Source organism: Miniopterus schreibersii, assembly GCF_964146895.1.
Source record: "Miniopterus schreibersii genome assembly, chromosome: 4".
NCBI classification, from domain to species: Eukaryota; Metazoa; Chordata; class Mammalia; order Chiroptera; family Miniopteridae; genus Miniopterus; species Miniopterus schreibersii.
This window is the reverse complement of record NC_138105.1, coordinates 28,545,361-28,565,431: the sequence shown is the minus strand read 5'-3', so window position 1 is coordinate 28,565,431 and position 20,071 is coordinate 28,545,361. Positions and strand designations below refer to the sequence as shown.

Genomic DNA, 20,071 nt, shown 5'->3' with positions numbered 1-20,071 from the left:
ACTCCTGAGCCCCTAAATTCATTTTCATTGATGGAAAGCATCTGAGGTAGCAGCCCTTCAGTCCCTAACTAGGCTTCCATGAAGCTCAGTGTCTCCATCTTTCAAACAGGAATGACAATACCTGCCTCTCAGCACTGCTGCGCGGATCAGAGAATGTGTGCCAAGTGCCTGGAAAGTAGCAGGTAGAAATGAGAGGTGCTAAGACTAGTACCAACACTAATAGAAGCATCCAAGGGAAGGCTCTTCCCCTGCTGAACTTCCCTACTATATCTCAAATCAACCCTCAAAACAGACTTGGAAGATCTAGAGAAGCTCTACCAGCTCTCGCTCCCCCTCCCCAAGGTCACATTATTGTGACAGCCACCAGTGCCCAGTTTGAGTCTCAGAGGCAGCCTCTGCCCAACAAAGGCAAATCAGAGATACCCAGGACACCCTTCTGGAATCAGGCCTCAATGGAATATGTGCTTCATGTACAGACCTAATCCTCCCAAGTCTCCTCAGAAGCCCACAAGGCTGCAGACAGTGGACACGGCACAAAGAGGGGCTCACTCTGGCATCATGTCACAATCCCCTTCACAACTTTCAAAACTTCACATTTCCAGGCCTCTGGAAATAAAAGTGGATTCTCACTTTTATAAAGCATTCCAGGCACTGGGCATTGGGGTAGGAACAGATTTAGAACCCACTGCTGCAGACTAGGTGGCAGAAAAGCCTATAAAACAGAAATGCCCAGCTCCCCTGAAAGGAAGCGGTGCCTCCTCAAAAGATCAGCCTTGGAGGCTGTTTAATTTATGCTTTAGGACCTCAGTTTCTGGTTATGCAACAATTCATTATTCACTCGTTTATTCACACCTTGGCTTCGACTGCCATCAACCCATCCACACCCCTTAGGACAGACTGTTTTCTGAACTCTGAACCCTCAGGCATAAATAACTCTACTGAATTATCACCAAGGCGCCTCATCCTCAGCATGTCCCAAACAGAAAACGCGACATACCCGAGTCCTGACCCTCTGCCAGTGTTCTTGGCCACAGAGAATGCCTCTACCATCTAGCCACCTGTGCAGGCCAGGAACCTAGCTGGGTCAGCCTCTCTCCTCACCTCCCCCATTTGATCCGCCATCTAGCCCAGAAGGTCTGTCACCTACACTCAGGTTTGGAAAACACAAATATCAGTCAAGGTGACTGTACTGCGGAACCAAACAGACGTAAACACTGTAGAAGATTGTTTCTTACGGATTAACAGTCCAGGGTGGGTATTCGGGCCAGAGAAACAGCTCACCTCCACATGATCATTTAAGGACCCAGGCCTCTTACGTTCTGTGGCTCTGCCATCCCCTTGGGCCTTGTCATCTGCACACTGCTGGCAAAGGAAAATGTGGGGAGGAACTAGTGTGGGAGTCTTCATAGTCCAGGCCTGGAAGGGGCACACTCAACTTCCACTCACATTCCACTGGTGAGAACTGTGTCATGTGGCCTCCCCTACAAGGGACACTAATAAATGAGCTTGGCTGCTTACGTAAGGAAGGCAAGACCAGATTGGGTGCCCAGTCTTCACCGCAATAGGCTTTCTTTTTTTTTCTTTTTTTATCCTTACCCAAGGATATTTTTTCCTTTGCTTTTTCAGAGAGAGTGGAAGGGAGAAAGAGAGAGAAACACATCAATTGGTTGCCTCCCACATGCGCCCGACCCGGGGCCAGGGATCAAGCCTACAGCCAAGGTACATGCCCTTGGCCGAAATTGAACCCAGGACGCTTCAGTCTGAAGGCCAACACTTTAACCACTGAGCCAAACCCGCTAGGGCCACAGTAGGCTTTCAACAACTGCTTGTTAGCCTGGCCAGTGTGGCTCAGTGGTTGAGCATCAACCTATGAACCAGGAGGTCACAGTTTGATTCCCGGTCAGGGCACATGCCCGGGTTGCGGGCTCGATCCCCAGTAGGGGGCGCATAAGAGGCAGCTGAGCAATGACTCTCTCATCATTGATGTTTCTCTCTCCCTCCCTCTCCCTTCCTCTCTCTGAAATCCATTTAAACAAAAACAAAAACAACTGCTTGTTAATGACAATGAATGGACACACTAGAGGAAAGCTTTCCTTCAGCCAGTCAGCCTTTCAAGGGACATCACCAAGCGCCTGCTCTGGGTAACCTGCTGGCCTCCACCATCAGAGGCCACCCCTGCCCCGGGAGCTGAACCTGCTTGCCAAATGGTGAGATGAATGCCATATCAGAGAAGCACAGGAGGGACATGTGGGAGGCATCGAACCAAGCTGGGCAGTTAGGTAGGAGGAGTAAGACTTCCCACAGGAACAGACAGACACCCAGGCTACACCATGGAGACTGAATGGGGGGTTCTCTAGACAGAGATGGGGGACAAGGGGATACAGGTAGAGAAAGCAGACTGTTTGGGAATCTGTAAGTAACCCCACATGATAGACAGGAGTTGAGACTGTGCCATTGCGCAGAGTCTTTACAAGCCAACAACAGAGGTTTCCTTTTATCCACCGGAAACATGAAGTCAGTGAGCACTGGGACAGCAATAGTCCAGGGGTTGGGATGGAAAAGAAGGTCAGTAAGAGACATTAAGGAGGTGGCAGAAGTGTACCCATATGCAGCTGTGACCCCCAACTCCATGCATAGGGCAAGATGAGCAGTAAGGCCAGAAAGCTGGACCATAACCACCCGGTGGAGGGCCTTGAATGCTGGGCCTGGCAAGGAAAGTGGAAAGCTGATGCTGCCTGCCTCTCTCAAGGAGAAAACCATCCCATCACAGGTGACAGCCTTTTGTTTTCTGGTTACACCTGCCTCCAGCAGCATGGTCTATTTTGTCCATTTCTTCTAGTACATTTGACCCTAATGGCTAGAAAAGGATCGAGAAATGATCGCTTGCAAAGATCAAGTTCAAGCCCCTCATTAACAAAGAAGGAAACCAAAGGTTACAGAAGGGGGCGTTTTAATCCATTCAAGCTGCTATAACAAAATACTGAAAAGACCGAATAGCTTATAAACAAACATTTATTTCTCACAGTTCTGGAGCCTGGGGAATCCAAAATCAAGGCATTGGCAAACACGTGTGTGATTTAACATTTTCTAATAGCCACATTAAAAGAGTATTAGACAATTAGTAAAAAGGTAAAAAGAAACAGGTGAAACTAACTTTAATAAAATATTGTATTTAGTCCAATCTATCCAAAATATTATAATCTCAATATGTAATCAACATAGAAAATTATTTTACTTGTTTTTCTTTTGGAATATCTTTGAAATCCAGCATGGATTTTATATTTACAACACATCTCAATTCAGACCAGATACTTTTATGTGTGTGTGTGTGTATGTGTGTATATATATACATATGTGTGTGTGTGTGTGTGTGTGTGTGTGTATATATAAATGTTTTTATTGATTTTATAGAGAGGAAGGGAAAGACAGAATCATCGGTGATGAGAGTCATTGATCCGCTGCCTTCTGAATGGCCCCTACTGGGGATCAAACCTGCAACCCAGGCATGTGCCCTGACCGGGAATCGAATTGTGACCTCCTGGTTCATAGGTTGACAGTCATCCACTGAGCCACACCAGCCAGGCACTTTTATTTTTATCAGTTTATTTGAGCAAAACTGATGACATGCCAGGAAGCAAAACCTCAAATGCTCCCCAGGCCAGTTTTCAAGCAAGGGCTCAATAGCCACATGTGGCCAGTGGCCACTGGGTTGGACAGCACAGATCTAGTCCAGGGGTTGGCAAACTATGGCCCATGGCCCAAATCTGGCCAATTGTCTGATTTTTGTATGACCCTTGAACAAAGACTGGTTTTTATACTTTTAAGTGGTTTTAAAAAATCAAAACAATAATGTTTCATGACTTGTAAGTCCTATGAAATTCAAATTTAACGTCTGTAAAAATAAAGTTTTTAATTTTGTCAATAAAAATGTATAGATACATGTTTTATCTCTTCTTACATTATGTACTTACCTACATAATACCCTCAATTTTGCCTCTTGGCTCACACAGTGGAAAATACCAACTGATCCTGTAAAGGAAAAGTTGCCAGGCCCTGTTCTAAACCATTCAACTCTCCCTAAACTTCAATACAGAAGTTCCAGATTTGGTTTTGGAATCAAGAGGCCCAGCTCAAATCCCGGCTGCCCGGCGTCCCCAACTCTGGGATTTAGGACAAGTCATTTTCCCTTTTTAAGCCTCAATTTTCTTCATTGGAAATCGGACCAGCACTCAAATAGGTGTAAAGCGGATGAAAACCCAGCACAGCCCACGATGTGGTCATTGTCCCTTGCTTTAGACCTCTGGCTGCAGCACCTGCCCCCCCGAGCTCCCTCACCCGGCCCAGTCGCTCCTGCGGCCCCCCCACCTGTCGCCTCCTCCCAGCAACCTGAGCGATCTCCGCCTGCAATGTCCAGAGCCCCACATTCATGGCTTCAGGATCACTTGGTAAGTGCAAACCTCCATCTGCCTGGAATCACCTCCTCCCTCCCTCCCCAAATCCTGTTCCTGCCAGATGACACCCCCAGCCACCCGGGCAGTGCCCCGGGGCTCACAGCCCTGCCCCCGGGTTTTCTGACCTGACCGTAGTATTTCCGGCACGCCCATCGCTCGATCTGCGCATGCGCAGGGCTCGGGTCCACCCGAGTAAGGACCAATTCCCAGGCGGACCTCGGCAAGCGCTTTACGCACGGAGGTCCCAGCGAATACTTGCGGCTGGCCTGGAGAAGCTGGGGCCGGATTTTCAGGTCCAGTCCTTTCTTTCCCGGTGACAAAAAGCCTCATCAATTCCGACGTCCTCACACCTTGATCCTGCCTGCTCCCTGACTCAGCAGAGCCTCTTCCCGGGCACAACCCCTCCCACCGCGCCTAGTCCTTCTGCAGGATTCTGCCTTTCCAGACCGAGCTCCAGTCATCCAGGACAGCCAGATCACTTACTGATTTATGTTGGTTTTAGCTTATGCTATAGCTCCTGGCCCACATATTTCCCTTTGTCACCTCCTGCCAATAAATCTTTTTCTCTTGGGGAAATGTTCCTTCTAAAATTGACCTTCTTCTGGCTGTTAGGTCGGTACTTACAGCAATGAAGAATGGTATACAAGAATTTAACTTCGTGCCAATTAATGTACCTCCACTTTGCCAAAAAGGTGAAAACTGGCCTCCTACTGGGGTGCCTTTGGCTCTCCAGAAATGTTATAGGAAAGAAATGAGCCTAAGCCGGGGCTGCTTTTGCTCACTGAGAAATCACAGAAAAGGGGCTTTGGAGACAGGTTCAGGGGGTTAGCCCAGTACAAGCTGCTGCTGCCCGTTGCTCCCCTGGTTGCAAGTCTCAGGGGTCCCTTAGAGTTTAGGAGACACAACTGAGAGGGAAGAAGAGGGGGAAGGGAAAGGAGCAGGGATTCCCCCACATTTTTATTAACATACCATCAAATCCACTCACTTAAAGTGTACAATTCAAATAGTTTTAGCATATTCACAGAGTGGGGCAACCATCACCATAATCTGAGTTTAGAATATTTGCATCACCTAAAAAAAAACACTTGCTCATTAACAGTCATTCCCAGCCCCACCCTCCCTCCAGCCCCTGCAACTCTCTCTATAGATTTGCCTATTCTGGATATTTTATACAAATGGAATCATACTTTTTGTGTCCAGCATAATGTTTTCAAGCTTCATCTATATTATAGCAGGGATCAGAACCTTCTCATTCCTCTTTATTGCCAAGTAATCTTCCACTTCTTTTGCTGGTTCCTCCCCCTCAGAGGCTGACTCCAACATGTGGGAGAACCCCAGGGCTCAGTCCTCCTCCTCTCCTCACCTCTATCTCTCCAGTCTACTTGCAGAAAATACCATCTCTATGCAAACAACTCATGAATCTCTCTTCCTAGTCCAGCCCTTTCCCCTGAGCTCCAGAAGCACAGGTCCTGTGGCCTCCTCCACTTCTTCACTTGGAGGTCATCTCAGGCACCAGGCTTCACATACCCAGTACAAGAAAATCACAGACCAAGCTCAGTTATGAATATTGATGCCAGAATGCAAATAAGAATGTTACCACAGGGACCAGGCCCAGACCAGGTCTGCCTCAGACAGGCTGGTAGTGTGTGGATCCTTGACTTTGTGCAGGAAAGATTTCACAATATGAATCCAAGTGATTTTGAGAGTATGTTTATTAAAGCTGGGACAGTGAAACAAAGGAAGGGCTTAAGGTAGAAAAAGCAACAGGCGATAGCCTAGGAGAGGCAACTTTGGCTTCTTGGAAATGTTATAAAAAATAAGACTAGCCCAGCCGGGTGTGGCTCAGCAATTGAGCATCGACCTAGCATCCAGGAGATCCCAGTTGGATTCCTGGTCAGGGCACATGCCCAGATTGCAGGCTTGATTTCCAGTTGGGGCGTGCAGGAGGCAGCTGATGAATGACAACTCTCTCACCATTGATGTTTCTATCTCTCTCTCTCCCCCTCTCCCTTCCTCTCTCTGAAATCAATAAAGATATATTAAAAAGAAAAAAGAAAAAAAAATAAGCCTAGGCAGGGCTGCTTTGGCTTACTGAGAAATAAAAATCACAATGAAAGAAGTGAGCCAAGGCGAGGCTGCTGTTAGCTCACTGTAAAGTCAGAGAAAAAAGGGGGCCTGGGATACAGGTTCTGACAATAAACCTGGGATGAGCTGCCACTGCCTGCTGCTCCCCTGGTTGCAAGTCTCCTGGGGACCCTTAAAGTTTAGGAGAAAGAGAGCAGGGATACAAGGTATGGGAGTGCTCTAGCAAGAGCTCCCACTGGGTCCTTTGTCCTGAGGCTTTTTATATGGGAGGGTCTTAACAGAATATTCATTAGCTTTCCAGGTGTGTCCTTCAGTAATTGATTCATCAAAATGTTTGTATAGAGGGGTCAAGGTTATTTTCTGGTTAGTTTCATATTTAAAGAACATCTTCAAAGAGGGACCAGGACGAAGGGGACCAGGGCCAAGGCCAGTCTGCTTTGGGACTGTCTGGAATGTGAAACCAATTGCTCCTAAATGTCTTTGGTTAGGAAAGATAAAACCCTGTGATTCATTAGCTGGCTGTAAATTGCTCAAATTGTTTGGCCTTGTTTAATTATTTTGTTTCAGTTCCCCTTATTCCACTTTGTCAAGGAATTCCCCTAGCTCCTTACTATCCTGCCTCAAGTATAAGCAAACACCATCCAACTGCACATTAGTAATAATTTTAAATCATAACCAAGCAAGGCTTATTCCAGAAAAGCAAGGATGGTTTAATATTAGAAACTCTGTTAATATAATGCACAGTATTAATAGGTAACGAGAGAGAGAGAGAGAGAGAGAGAGAGAGAGAGAGAGAGAGAGAGAGAGAGAGAAAACAGTCTTGTCAATGTACACTAACAGGACATTTGGTAAATTTCAACATATATATCAGTTCTTTATTCTAGAAAGAAAGGAAGGGAGAGAGAGAGAGAAAGAGAGAGACATTGATTTGTTGTTCCACTTATTTATGCATTCATTGGTTTATTCTTGTATGTGCCCTGACCAGGCATCAAACCCCCAACCTTGGCATATCTGGACGATGCTCTAACCAACTGAGCTACCTGGCCAGGGCCTTCATAAACATTCTTGACTAAACAGAATAATATGAACATTTATAAAAACAACCCAAATGTCATCTTCCAGAAACACTTTCATTAAAGTAATAAACAATACAGGGTCACCTTCTTCCTTCTATTTTTTAACCTTTTCTGGAGGTACCACCAATGCAAATGGACAAGAGAAAGAAACTAGAGGTATAAAACTGGGGAAAGAGTAGGTAAAAATCGTCATTTGTAGATAATATGATTATATACATGAAAAACCCAAAGAGAATTAACCAAACACTATTCTAAACTATAAGAGAATTCAGTAAGGTAGGTAGCTTTTGTACATGCCAACAATAATCAGAAGATAGGAGAAAGGACCTAAACACATAGGAATACACTCAACAAGAAATATTCAAGCCTTAGCCAGTTTGGTTCAGTGGTTAGAGCATCAACCCATGGACTGAAGGGTTGTGGGTTCGATTCCAGCCAAGGGCACCGCTTGCAAGCTTGATGACTGGCCCGGATGTGTCCCCCTCACATCAATGTTTCTCTCTCTCTCTCCCTTCCACTCTCTCTGAAAAAAAAAGCAATGGAAAAAATATCCTCCGTTGAGAATGAAAAATAGAGAAAGAAAGAAATATTCAAGATAAAGACAAAGAAAATATGAAATACCTGAGCACACAAAAGATGTGAGCAAATGGAAAGTCCTATTGTGTTCATGAAGATGTCAAACCTCCCTAGACATTTGATAAATTAATTTGTTAATACTATGTGAATGAAAACACCAAACTTGTAAAGGAATAGTCTCCCACAGAAAACAGCAAGGTGCAGAATGCTGTACATAGTATGCTACCATTTCTATAAAGGGGGAGGGGGAGATAGCATTTGTATATATATATAGATATAGACTGCCTATGGAAGGCAATATAGGAAATGGGCCTCATTGGTTAGAAAAATGGGTAGCTGAAACAGGGATGGGAGGGACACTTCACTGTATAGCTTTTTGGTATAATTTTGAACCATGCCAATATATTACTTATTCAAATTTTTTTTTAATGGAAAACAATCATATTACTACTTTTCAAAAAATCTCTTAAGGGCTCTATGTTGCCAGCAAGACTTTTCACAATTAAGCTCCAAATAATGGTATTGATGACAATAGGGGAAGCCGCCACCACCACCACCAGCATCCAAATCAACTTAACTACTGTAAGTTACTGCCCATGGGCCAAATCCAGCCTGCTGCATGTTTTTATAAATAAAATTTTATCGACACACTGCCACATCCATTTGTTTATATATTGTCCATGGCTGCTTTCATGCTATACAGCAGAATTGAATAGTTGAGACATAGATTATATAGCCCACAGCCTAGAATATTTACTATCTGGCCCTTGACAGAAAATGTTTGCCAATCCCTGATCTAAATCAAGTTGTTACCGAGTGAAATGCTCAGTCTCTGACGCCATCTTGTTCAAGCCTGTTTTGTTCCCATGGCCTTCAGGCTAATAGCTTCTGCTTAGTCTTACATAAAGACATACTAATCACTAGAGGAATTCTGCTTGAGGAGATAAGGGAAGTATGTATTATTTATCATAGATTTATAGGAACCTCATGACCAGACTCACAGCAACTAGCACAGTCTTCCTTGAACCCTTGCTGGCTCCCAGATGTCTATGGTGGTCAATCACCTCTTGTCCCACCTATTTCCCCTTCCCTTGACATAAAAGAAGCCCAAACTCTATACTTTCTTAAATACACAGTTGGATTTAAGCTATCACTAGGTCTTCCAGTTCTCAGTTGGCACCTTCTCAATCAAAAAACCTTTCCTTACTCCATACTCTGATGTGTTTTTTGTTTATTTGTTTGTTTTTTTAAATATATCTTTATTGATTTCAGAGAGAGGAAGGGAGAGGGAGAGAGAGAGAAACATCAATGATGAGAGTCATTGATCGGCTGCCTCCTGCACACCCCCTACTGGGGATTGAGCCTGCAACCCAGGCATGTGCCCTGACCGGGAATCAAACCGCAATCTCCTGGATCCTAGGCCAATACTCAACTGCTGAGCCACGCCTGGCTGGGCCGTACTCTGATGTTTTGAGCTTTGGCCTTTTGAAGTATTGGGCACACAGACTTTGGACCAGTAACAAATTGTACTTTGACACTCAAGGTCTCCCAATGAAGCCCAAAACACCCTTAACTCAGTTTACCTTCCAGTTTGCTTTATTCCAGCCTGGCTGTTCTCTCTGTCCCTCATGGAGAAAGAGAAAAATAGATTCCTGCTTCTCATATGTAAAAAAAGGAAGGCACAGAGAGAAGCTGAGCACGTGCACCAGGTTCCTGTCTCTCGTTGGCAGTATTGGGGTCTGTGGAGAAGGAGCACAGGACTAGGAAGGGGAACACCTGCTGGAGGGAGGGAGGGAGGGAGGGAGGGAGGGAGGGAGGGAGGGAGGGAGGGAGGGAGGGAGGGAGGGAGAGGAGCCTGGTTCCTGGTTTGCTCTGTGGTGGGGGCAAGTCACTGCCCCTCCAAGCTTCATTTCCCTCTGTTAGGGGAAAGAGATGGGTCTAAAGAAGCTTCCAGTTCTCACATTCTAGAGAAGGACCATGACCATTCCAAAGGCAAAGCAAGAAACCAGCCATCAACAGCAATCATAAAAAGTTCCCAACCCAGTGCTCTCTTCAGCAGCACATGTACTAAAATTGGAATGATTCAGAGAAGATTAGCATGTCCCGTCCCCCCCCCCCAGCAAGGATGGCATGTAAATCTGTGAAGCATTCTATATTTTTTTAAAAGTTGGGCGCGGGGGCGGGAAGAATGGGTCAACGGGGGATAAAAGAGGATGTCTGTAATACTTTCAACAATAAAGATAAAAAAATTTTAATAATTTTTTTTTAAAGTTCACAAGCCAGAGCACTCACAGGTGAGTCCTGTTCATTCCTCACTGCTCCACTGGTGGGCACACATTTGAGAGAGACCCAAGCTACTGGCAGACCCCAGCCCCAGGGGGTATAGCTGGGCTTGGGCAGTGACAATGTCACCGGCTTTCTCCATCCCATCACACCTCATGGAATCAGTGATTCTGGTATAGGCACAGTGTCTGGAGGTAAAGGCCCCTCTGCAGATCTTCACCCAAATCTGGGACCCAGGTCTCCCTGCAGTTCCAGCCCCAGTGGCCAACATTTGTCCAGCACCTACTTCCTCTGCTTTGGACATCGGCCACTCCAAGTCCTCCTGGACCCCTTTTCTCTGCCAGTCTGTCCTGACCAGCAATCCACCTTTGTTTTCAGTTCAGTGAATGCATCCAGATATCAGCACGCTCGTAACATACAACCACTCAGTGCCTTAGAACTGAGGCTTTATTCTCTCACAGGTCTGAGGGCAGAAGTCCAGGGTGGTGGGGCTGGGTTCTCTGCTCAGCACTTTACAAGGCTAAAATCAAAGTTTCTACCTGTCATGACCTCACCTGGCACTTGGAGTCCTCTTCCAAGCTCATTCCTGTTGTTGGCAAGATTCAGTTCCTTTTGGTTATAGGACTGGGTCCCTGTTACCTGTCAGCCAGGGGGCCTTCTCAGCTCCTTGTTGCTACTCTTTGGTCCTTGCATGTGCCCCCCTCCATCTTCAGGTGCGAGGTTCAAATCTCTCTGTCTCCCCTTCCACCAGCAGCCAGAGGAAGCTCCCCAGGCATACTGTCCACTCACCTGTCTTCAGGGGTATCATGCATAATCAGCCTGTGGGGGAAGAAGAGGGAGGAGGGAAAGGGACTGGTGTGCTCCCAGTAGGAAGAGCACCTGCGTTGGATCCTTTGTTTAGAGGGTTTTTAAAGGCTGGAAGTTTAGAGGAGGTCTTAGGGGAGATCTCAATAGAATATTCTTCAGATTTTCCAGGTGTGCCCTTTCAGGGTCCTGGTTTCTACTGATTGGTCAGGGTAAGGTCAAGGGGTCACTAGCCGAATTGTACATTTTAAATGGGTGAATGATATGGTATATGAATTACATCTCAACTTAAAAAAATCATCCTCCCCAATTTTTATTTTATTTATTTATTTATTAAATATTTTATTTTATTTTTAATATATCTTTATTGATTTCAGAGAAAGGAAAAGAGATGGAGAGAGAGAGATGGAAACATCAATGATGAGAGTCATTGATTGGTTGCAGCCCACAACCCAGGCATGTGCCCTGACCGGGAATCGAACCCCGGTCGCCTGGATCCTAGGTCAACGCTCAACCGCTGAGCCACGCCTGGCCGGGCCTCCCCAATTTTTAGATCCTCAGTCTACTGTCCACTGGCCATTATGTTCTTGCCCACTCTATAATGCTTCAAGTAAGCTTGAGTAACCATTTGAACAAAATCAGTAAAATCACATAAACCACCTTGGATCTGGCACAGATCTATGAGACTGGTGTTAGAAATACATAGCGTGGCTCGGCCAGGCGTGGCTCAGGGGTTGAGCATTAACCTAGGATCCAGGAGATCACGGTTGGATTCCCAGTCAGGGCACATGCCCGGGTTGTGGGCTCAATCCCCAGTTGGGGCTGTCAATCAATGACAACTCTCTCATCACTGATGTTTCTCTCTCTCTCTCTCCCCCTCCCTTCCTCTCTCTGAAATCAATAAGATATATTAAAAAAAAAAAAGAAATACATAGTGTGGTTTACTATGGACATATTTGTTCTCGGCACATCATTGTCTCAAAAAATTGACATTTGTGACCTGGCCAAGCCAAGATTCCTACACTTTCACTATCTAGCCATGTTTCATGACCTTTGAGCTAAGGTCAAACCCCAAGTCACAGGGTATGAACAGAGCACAGGCTTAGAGATTAGCAGACCTGGGTTCAAATCCAGCTTTGTGTGAGGTGGATGGAGCTATTCACCTTTATAAGCCTCAGGAAATAATGAGGGTATTTGCTGTGAGCACTGGATGAGATATCACATGTAATGTGCTTGGCACATAACCGTTATTCCTCCTTCCTACTTCTAGATCAGAACTGAGAGGCCTTCAAAACGGAGGCCTCAATGAGTTGTTACACACATTTGCTTGAGTTGGGTTTCCCTAAGGAGAAATTCTCTGCTGGCCAGATTTCCTCCTGCCACATGCACACATCTGGCAGCACCTCTCCCTTTTGCAACCCTGACAACTTGTCATCTGTCCTATAATACTGAAAATGTTCACAAGAACACCACTCAGAAAGAGGAACAGAAAATCACCCTGCAGCAGAACCCTGCCTGCTGTGTGCTCAGAGGCACTTAGCTTCCTAGGGAGGGCCAGAACTGCCACCACAGGACCTAGGAGGAGGAAGAAGGGGGAGAGGGCTTGGAGTGAGCAGTCAGGCAAAACTGACAGTAACCACCAGTCCTAAATGGCAGGACGTGCTGTCTTTTCTCAAGAAATCCCAAAGGATGCCTGGCCAGCATGGCTCAGTGGTTGAGCATTGACCTATGATCCAGGAGATCGTGGTTCGATTCCTGGTCAGGGTACATGCCTGGGTTGTGGGCTCCATCTCCAGTAGGAGGCATGCAAGAGGCAGCCAATCAATGACTCTCTCATCATTGATATTTCTGTCTTTCTCTCCCTCTCCCTTCCTCTCTCTGAAATCAATAAAGGTATATTTAAAAAAAAGAAAGAAAGAAAGAAAAGAAAAGAAAAAAAGAAATTCCAAAGGGAAAACATTTAAAGGTCAATTTTTTTGGGGGGATGGTGAATTTATGGGGTTACATTGGTTTGCAAAACTATACAGGTTTCAAGTGTGCAATTCAATAAAACCTCATCTGCACACTGCATCATATGCCCATTGCCCAAGCAAAGTGTCTTCCTGTCCCCATCTCTCCCCCTTTGCCCACCTTCACCTACTCCCAACCCCTTTTCCCTTTGGCTATCATCACACTGTTATATGTGTGTCCATGGGCTATGCATATATGTTCTTTGACTACTCCCTTCACTTTCTTTCATCCAGTCCCCCAACCTCTTTCCCTCTGATAGCTGACTGTCTGTTCCATGTAACCATGCCTCTGTTTCTAGTTTGTTCCTGTTTATTTTGTTCATTAGATTCCACATATAAGTGAGATCATATGGTATTTGTCTTTCTCTGACTGTCTTATTTCACTTAGCATAACAATCTCCAGGTCCATTCATACTGTTGCAAAAGGTCAGATATCAAAAGGTAAATTTTTAAGTTGGCTTAACTGACCTGTGATCCCATGGCCACCTGCAGACTTCTGAAGTTCTACATACAGGCAGGCCTGTTCTACCACCACAAAAATGGCAGGACTTCCATCCCATAATCAAAGGCAATTAAGTTGTAGCAATTATCTAATTAATTTCTATGCAGTGTTCTAAGACACAGTGGGAGAAATAAGTAGGAGATATTAAGATCCGCTTCAGTCTGGACCTGTTTGCCTCCCTGGTATCACTGTCCACTAATCCTCTATAATAACTGCGAACTGCGGGCCGACTCAGAGCTGTCCCCACCCCACCCCGGAGCGCGGTTCCCACAGAGTCCACGCAGGTTTCCTCCTCACTCCACTGTCTCCATGGTGTCCCCCGTACGTGATGCTAGGCGGCATTGGGAACTACGGGGAATAAGGGTTGGGGAGAGGTAGCGGCGGGGGCGGGGGCGGGACAGTAATGAGATGGACATTAGGAGACCCCCCTCCCGTGGGTAACATTTGAGCAGATCCCTGCGGAAGAGAAAGCAAGCCACGGGCTCTCTGGGGAAAGGCGGTCCGGACCCCGGAGCTCAGCGAGTGGGGCATCATCCATCGCTTGCCAGGAAAGAGAAAGCAGAGTGTGAGAAGGAAGGAAAACGTTAGCAGCGTGAGGCTTTACCTGAACCGTGGCACCTGAGGCACACCCCACCCAGGACCAGCTCAGGATCCGGGACCTGCCCAGGCTGCTCACTGTCCAGCTGAGGGGGCAGATTCTGAGGCGATTTGGAAATCTCACTGGGCCGACTTCGCATTCTCGCTCCAGAGTCGCCGATCCGGAGGTTTTTGCAAGGATCCCGGCCCCTCAGGCCTGCTCACACCCCAGGTACGGCCTCCTCCTCCCGCCCCCCGTGAGTCCCTGGGACGCCAAAATCCCCCAGCCCACGCCGCTTCCCAAGTCCCTGCCCCGCGTCCCGCCCCCTCCGGGCTAAGTCCTTATCCTCAGGTTGCCTTAGAGCCCCGGCTGCGCGGCCGGAATCCCGCCCCTAATCCGCTCGGCTTGGATACCGGTGGAGGGGTGGCCCCGCCCCTGCGGTAGAACCCCGCCCCCACCTTGGTAAGTATGGAACTGAGCGTCAACGATTGGTCTGAATCCGAGACCTCGTTTCCTAATTGGCTGTGGTGTTCGCTGGGTTTCTCCAGAGCTGTGATCCGGAAGTGATTCCTGCACCGCCGGCCGCGTGGATCTTCTGCTGTGGAGTCGATACGACCGACGCTGCGATGACCAAAATAAAGGGAGATCCAGACGGGCAGGAGGCTCAGGCGGAGGCGTGCTCTGGGGAGCGCACTTACCACGAGCTGCTGGTGAATCTGAACCCCATCGCACAGCCCCTGGCTTCTCGCCGCCTCACTCGGAAGCTCTACAAATGCATCAAGAAAGGTGTGGCGGCCGCGGAGACCCATGGGGGCGCGGGAGACTGGACAAGGGCCCCCACGACTGACTTTTATGTCGTTGCAGCCGTGAAGCAGAAGAAGATTTGGCGCGGGGTGAAGGAGGTTCAGAAGTTTGTCAACAAAGGAGAGAAAGGGTAAGAACCCCCCCGCCCCCCGCTGGATTTTGCATTTTATACGGTAATGAAAGTATCTCTACTATTTAGTAGGTGTTCGGTAAAAGTACTCTATTAGGAAATAAGCAGTCAGTAAATTCCCTTCAGTGCGGCTAACCGCTACATCACTTCACTTACCCTAGCGGTCAGGGATCCTACGGGGTAAATGAATTCCAGGGGAAGCAAATCGAAAAAGCCAAATGAGTTAGGATAGACCCCAGCTTCTTTCTTTTAGCGATTGTTTTAGTGTCTGCTCTTTTTTAGGCACTGTACTATGGGGAGACAGTTACTTTAATCAAATAGTCACGTGCAAAATTAAAAGTTGTGATGCTAACTAACTATGAAGGAAAAGTATAGGATGCAGTGAGAGACTTCATTACCCTGCACCTTTCTTTTCTGGCATTTATCAGAATCTGAAACTCATTTGCATTTTTATTCCTTGTATCTCCCACTTAGGCCAGACAGTAAACTCTATGAGAATAGGATAAAACCTCTCCCTGCTTTATCCCCAGAAGTGTAGGTTCTCAAGAGATGAATTGCTGGGGAGGTTTGATGCTCAATGGGGAGTCTGACCTAGGTGGGGGTGGCTGAGATCTGAAGATAAAGGAAATGGTTTGGAGGAGAGGGGCTCTGCCAGAAAAAAGTAGGTCCCAGGGCAGAAGAGGGGAGTCTCATGGAGCTTTGTAAGCCACGGTAAATTTAGTTTTTGTACTCAGAGTTTTGGGAGGGCATTGAGGATTAAAGCCAGGAAGCATCAACTTTGGAAAGGATCAGAGGCTCAAGAGTAGATGGGGACATTGAACTAGGCTATTGTAGTCTAGAAGAGGTGAGGGTGATTTGATTAGGTTGGAGATGGAAAAAATTAAGCCGGGGCAGCTTGGCTCAGCGGTTGAGTATCAACCTATGGTCCAGGAGATCCCAGTTTGATTCCCAGTCAGGGCACATGCCCAGGTTGCTGGCTCGATCCCCAGCAGGGTGCATGCAGGAGGCAGCTGGTCAATGACTCTCTCATCATTGATGTTTCTCTCTTTCTCTCTTCCCTCTCTCTGAAATCAATAAAAATATAAATAAATAAAAGAATTAAAATGGTTTTATCTGAGAGGACTTTTGGACATGGAGTGACAGAGTGTGGATTCTAGTTGAAAGGACAAAGGGCCCATTAACTAAGATAATCAATAGTGGAGGGGGCTGGGTTTGTGGGGGAAGATCATGAGTTTGCTTTTAGACAAGTTTTGAGGTGTCTTTTAGACTCGTGACCCCTCTCCCCAGCAGAACTGTCAAATAGGGAAATGGCCAGATGGGCTACAAGCTTGGAAGAGAGAGGGCCAAGCTGGAGAGAATAGATTTGGGAGTTGTCAGCACATACATGGGACTTGATGCCATGGCCATGGATGGGGTCAGCAAGAAGATACTGAGAGAGCAGACAAGGACCAGACTGTGAGGAGCACCAGCATTTAAAAGCTATTCAAAGAAAAGGAGCCTGCAGAGGAGGAGAGTCCAGGAAGCAAAAGGAAAACTAGGAGTGTGGACCCAGTACAGTGGTGCCTTGGTTTTCAAATGTAATCCGTTCTGGAAGACTGTTTGAGTTCTGAAACGTTCAAAAACTGAGGTGCCACTATACTCTGAACCAAGAGCTCTTTCTGGGTGTTTACATCTCACCCTGGAGAACGGATTCTTCCTTCTGTGCCTTCAGGCTCCTGAGGCCCTCGCTAGAGCCCTGCCACTTTGCCAGCTAGGAACCCTGGCTGAGGATTCTCTAGCAAGCCTTCATTGGTTCTCTGTCACTTTTGGGACTGAGCCCATACTTAGCCTGGCACTCAAGGCCCTTGGGTATATTTATATTTCAGAGAGAGGAAGGAGAGGGAGAGATAGAAACATCAATGATGAGAGAGTAATTGATCAGCTGCCTCCTGCACGCCCCCTACTGGGGATTGAGCCTGCAACCCAAGCATGTGCCCTGAATGAAAATCAAACCTGGTTCATAGGTTGACTCTCAACCACTGAGCCACAGAGGCTTGGCTCCAGTGCCATTTTGATTCTCCTCCTTAAATGCTTTTTCCGCGCCCCCCCCCCCATGGGCTTCCTGACAGTCATCATTCAGCTTTCTGTTCAAGTGTGGCCTCCTGACTCCTTTTTGACCTCAAAGAGAGCTAAGCTCTTATTCCTTGGGGTTCCTCCTGTAACTCATCTGTCCCAGTATACCACTTGTCGTACTTGGTGGTATTTGTTGCCAAGAAATAGAGAAACACAGTCACCAAACACAGATTTGCACACTTTAAGAGGTTGAGTGACCCACATTGATTACTGGACTCCTTGAGGGCAGGAGCCGTCTTATCTGTGTCCGTACCCCGAAGGCCCAGTCCAGAGGTTGACTTTCAACTAAATGAGGGAATAAACAAGCTAGAAATGACTGTCATTTCAGGATCATGGTTTTGGCAGGAGACACGTTGCCCATTGAGGTATACTGCCATCTCCCAGTTATGTGTGAGGACCGGAATTTGCCCTACGTCTATATCCCCTCTAAGACGGTAAGGAGCACCTGAGCCCTGATCTTGATCAGCACTAAGGCAGAGGGTCTGGGATGGGGTCTGTGGCAGTAGGCCGTAGTAGAGTGTGAGCTTTGGAATTAAGATGGGCCTGGGTGGACTCTTGGTTCTGCTGCTTCCTAGGTGGGGGACTGCTGGTAAGTTATCTCAGTATTTATATTTCCTTCTTGTAAAATGCAATCCCCTCTGTCGCCTGTGAGAATGAAACAAGGTATATATGGACGTGCTCTGTCAACTAACATGCTGTACGCTTGTTAGTCCTGTTAAATGGGTGCAGTGCTCAGAGGGCATGTTTTAGGGATCTGGCTCCTTATCCTTACATAGCAGGAGCTAGGTCTGGGGCACAGGGAATGGGGGATGACAGGAACTTGGAGAACACAGGCGCCCTGCCTAAGGGGACGGCCCCTGCTGGGCTGGAGCCCTTTCACAGTTGCAATGTGGGAATGTAGGCCCAGTGTTGCTGGACTACTTAAAAGTTTGCTGAGTTTAAATGATAGTAACCAATTCGAAATGTTTTAAAATATATTGTTGACCAAATAGCACTTCTTTGAGCCAGATTGGGCTGGTGGGTCATCGGTTTGTGACTCCTTGTCATACAGGTTGTGCGGCCCTTTTTCCAAACAGCCCTTCTTTTTCCTCTGCAGGATCTGGGTGCAGCCGCAGGCTCCAAGCGCCCCACCTGTGTGATAATGGTCAAGCCCCATGAGGAGTACCAGGAAGCTTATGACGAGTGCCTGGAGGAGGTGCAAGCTCTGCCCCCACCCATGTGAGGGACTTGGGCAGCAGCCTGGGCACCTGCTCCAGAAGCTATTGGGCTGGCAGGGGGCCAGCTGGCTGCCCTCCTGCTGCTCACACTCACAGCATCTCCCAGTCGCCTGAGGCACATATTTTCCCCAGGCAGCTCTAACAGTATCTTCTCCATCATTGTTGTTTCCTGTTGAGTTTCCTGGCACTCAGTTCCAGGAATGAAGCATGAAGGAAGTAAATGCTAAGACTAAAATGTGATGAGTCTGTGGGTGTTGTTTTTTTAATGTTTTTATTGATTTTAAAGAGAGGAAGGGAGAAAGAGAAACATCGATTGGTTGCGTCCTGTATGCACCCTGACTGGGGATCAAACCCACAACCTGGGTATGTACCCTGACCTAGAATCAAACCAGGAACCTTTCGGTGCATGGGATGAAGCTCAAACAACTGAGCCACACTGGCCAGGGCTCTGTGGGTGTTTTTTAAAGCAGCAGCTGCTGGTAGGGCCAAGGAGTTGGTGGGCAGGAAAGAGTGAAGCAGCCTTTCTCACCATGGGACCTAAAGGACTTTAGAGTGTTCAGTGCTAAAATGCTTGGCTGCCAGGGCTGGTGCTAGACTCAAGCTGAGAACAGACTGTGCTGCCTACCCCCAAGCTTTCACCTCCCACTTCCAGAGTAGGTGGAAGTTGCAGGTAAGGCAGCTGAGCCCAGACCCCATTGCATGGAAGCCTGCAGCCTCCATGTCGGGGACACCCTCATTCCTCTTCTTCCTGCATGAATCTTAAGTGCCACTGGGAAGCTTACGGAAGAATCTACCTACCCACACAGGACGTTTTGAATAGGAATACGAAGCTAAATACAAAACCCCAGGACATCTTTCCTGCTTGGCATAATGGCCCTGGTAACCCAGGCCCTTCAAATATTTTATTATTTTTTCAATATGTCTTTATTGATTTCAGAGAGAGGAAGGGAGAGGTAGAGAGAGAGAAACATCAATGATGAGAGAGTCATTGACCGGCTGCCTCCTGCACACCCTCCACTGGGGATCAAGCCCGCAACCTGGGCACATGCCCTGACCGGGAATCAAACCGCAATCTCCTGGATCATAGGTTGATGCTCAACTGCTGAGCCACACTGGCTAGGCCCTTCAAACATTTTAAACTTAAGGTATCTTCCTGTTTTCAAGGTCCAGCACAGGACTCAGTACACAGAGCAACCAGGCTTCAGGTGCCCGGGAATAAACTGGGAAGAGTTGGGCTTCATCTGGTTTAAACCCCAAGCTCTCCTTAATAAGCTGTGAGCCCTGCTGTACAAGTCATTTTATCTTCCCAAATCCCCTTGCCCTGATTTCTAACATGTAGGTAATGAGATTTTTTTTTTTTTTTATGGATATGTAAAAGCACCTTCTCCAGGGACTAAGATCTCCCAGCTCTTTCACCCAGTCAGAGATGCAGATTGGGTTCTTTC

The 20,071-nt window shown here is 47.1% G+C and overlaps 1 protein-coding gene across 2 annotated transcripts; it reads left to right on the top strand.

Moving 5' to 3' along the window:
• Nucleotides 1–14,086: 14,086 nt before the first annotated feature.
• Nucleotides 14,087–18,866, top strand: NHP2 (NHP2 ribonucleoprotein). Of its 2 annotated transcripts, XM_081134403.1 has the most exons (5): nt 14,237–14,594; nt 14,912–15,149; nt 15,228–15,297; nt 17,738–17,843; nt 18,506–18,866. In XM_081134403.1, exons 2-5 carry the CDS (start codon nt 14,990–14,992, stop codon nt 18,629–18,631), a joined length of 462 nt encoding a protein of 153 aa, XP_080990529.1. In that variant the 5' UTR covers nt 14,237–14,594; nt 14,912–14,989; the 3' UTR covers nt 18,632–18,866. The 2 variants fall into 2 exon arrangements, with proteins under 2 accessions (XP_080990530.1, XP_080990529.1); XM_081134404.1 differs by lacking the exon at nt 17,738–17,843 and having other exon boundaries at nt 14,087–14,594.
• The last annotated feature ends 1,205 nt before the right edge of the window (nt 18,867–20,071 follow it).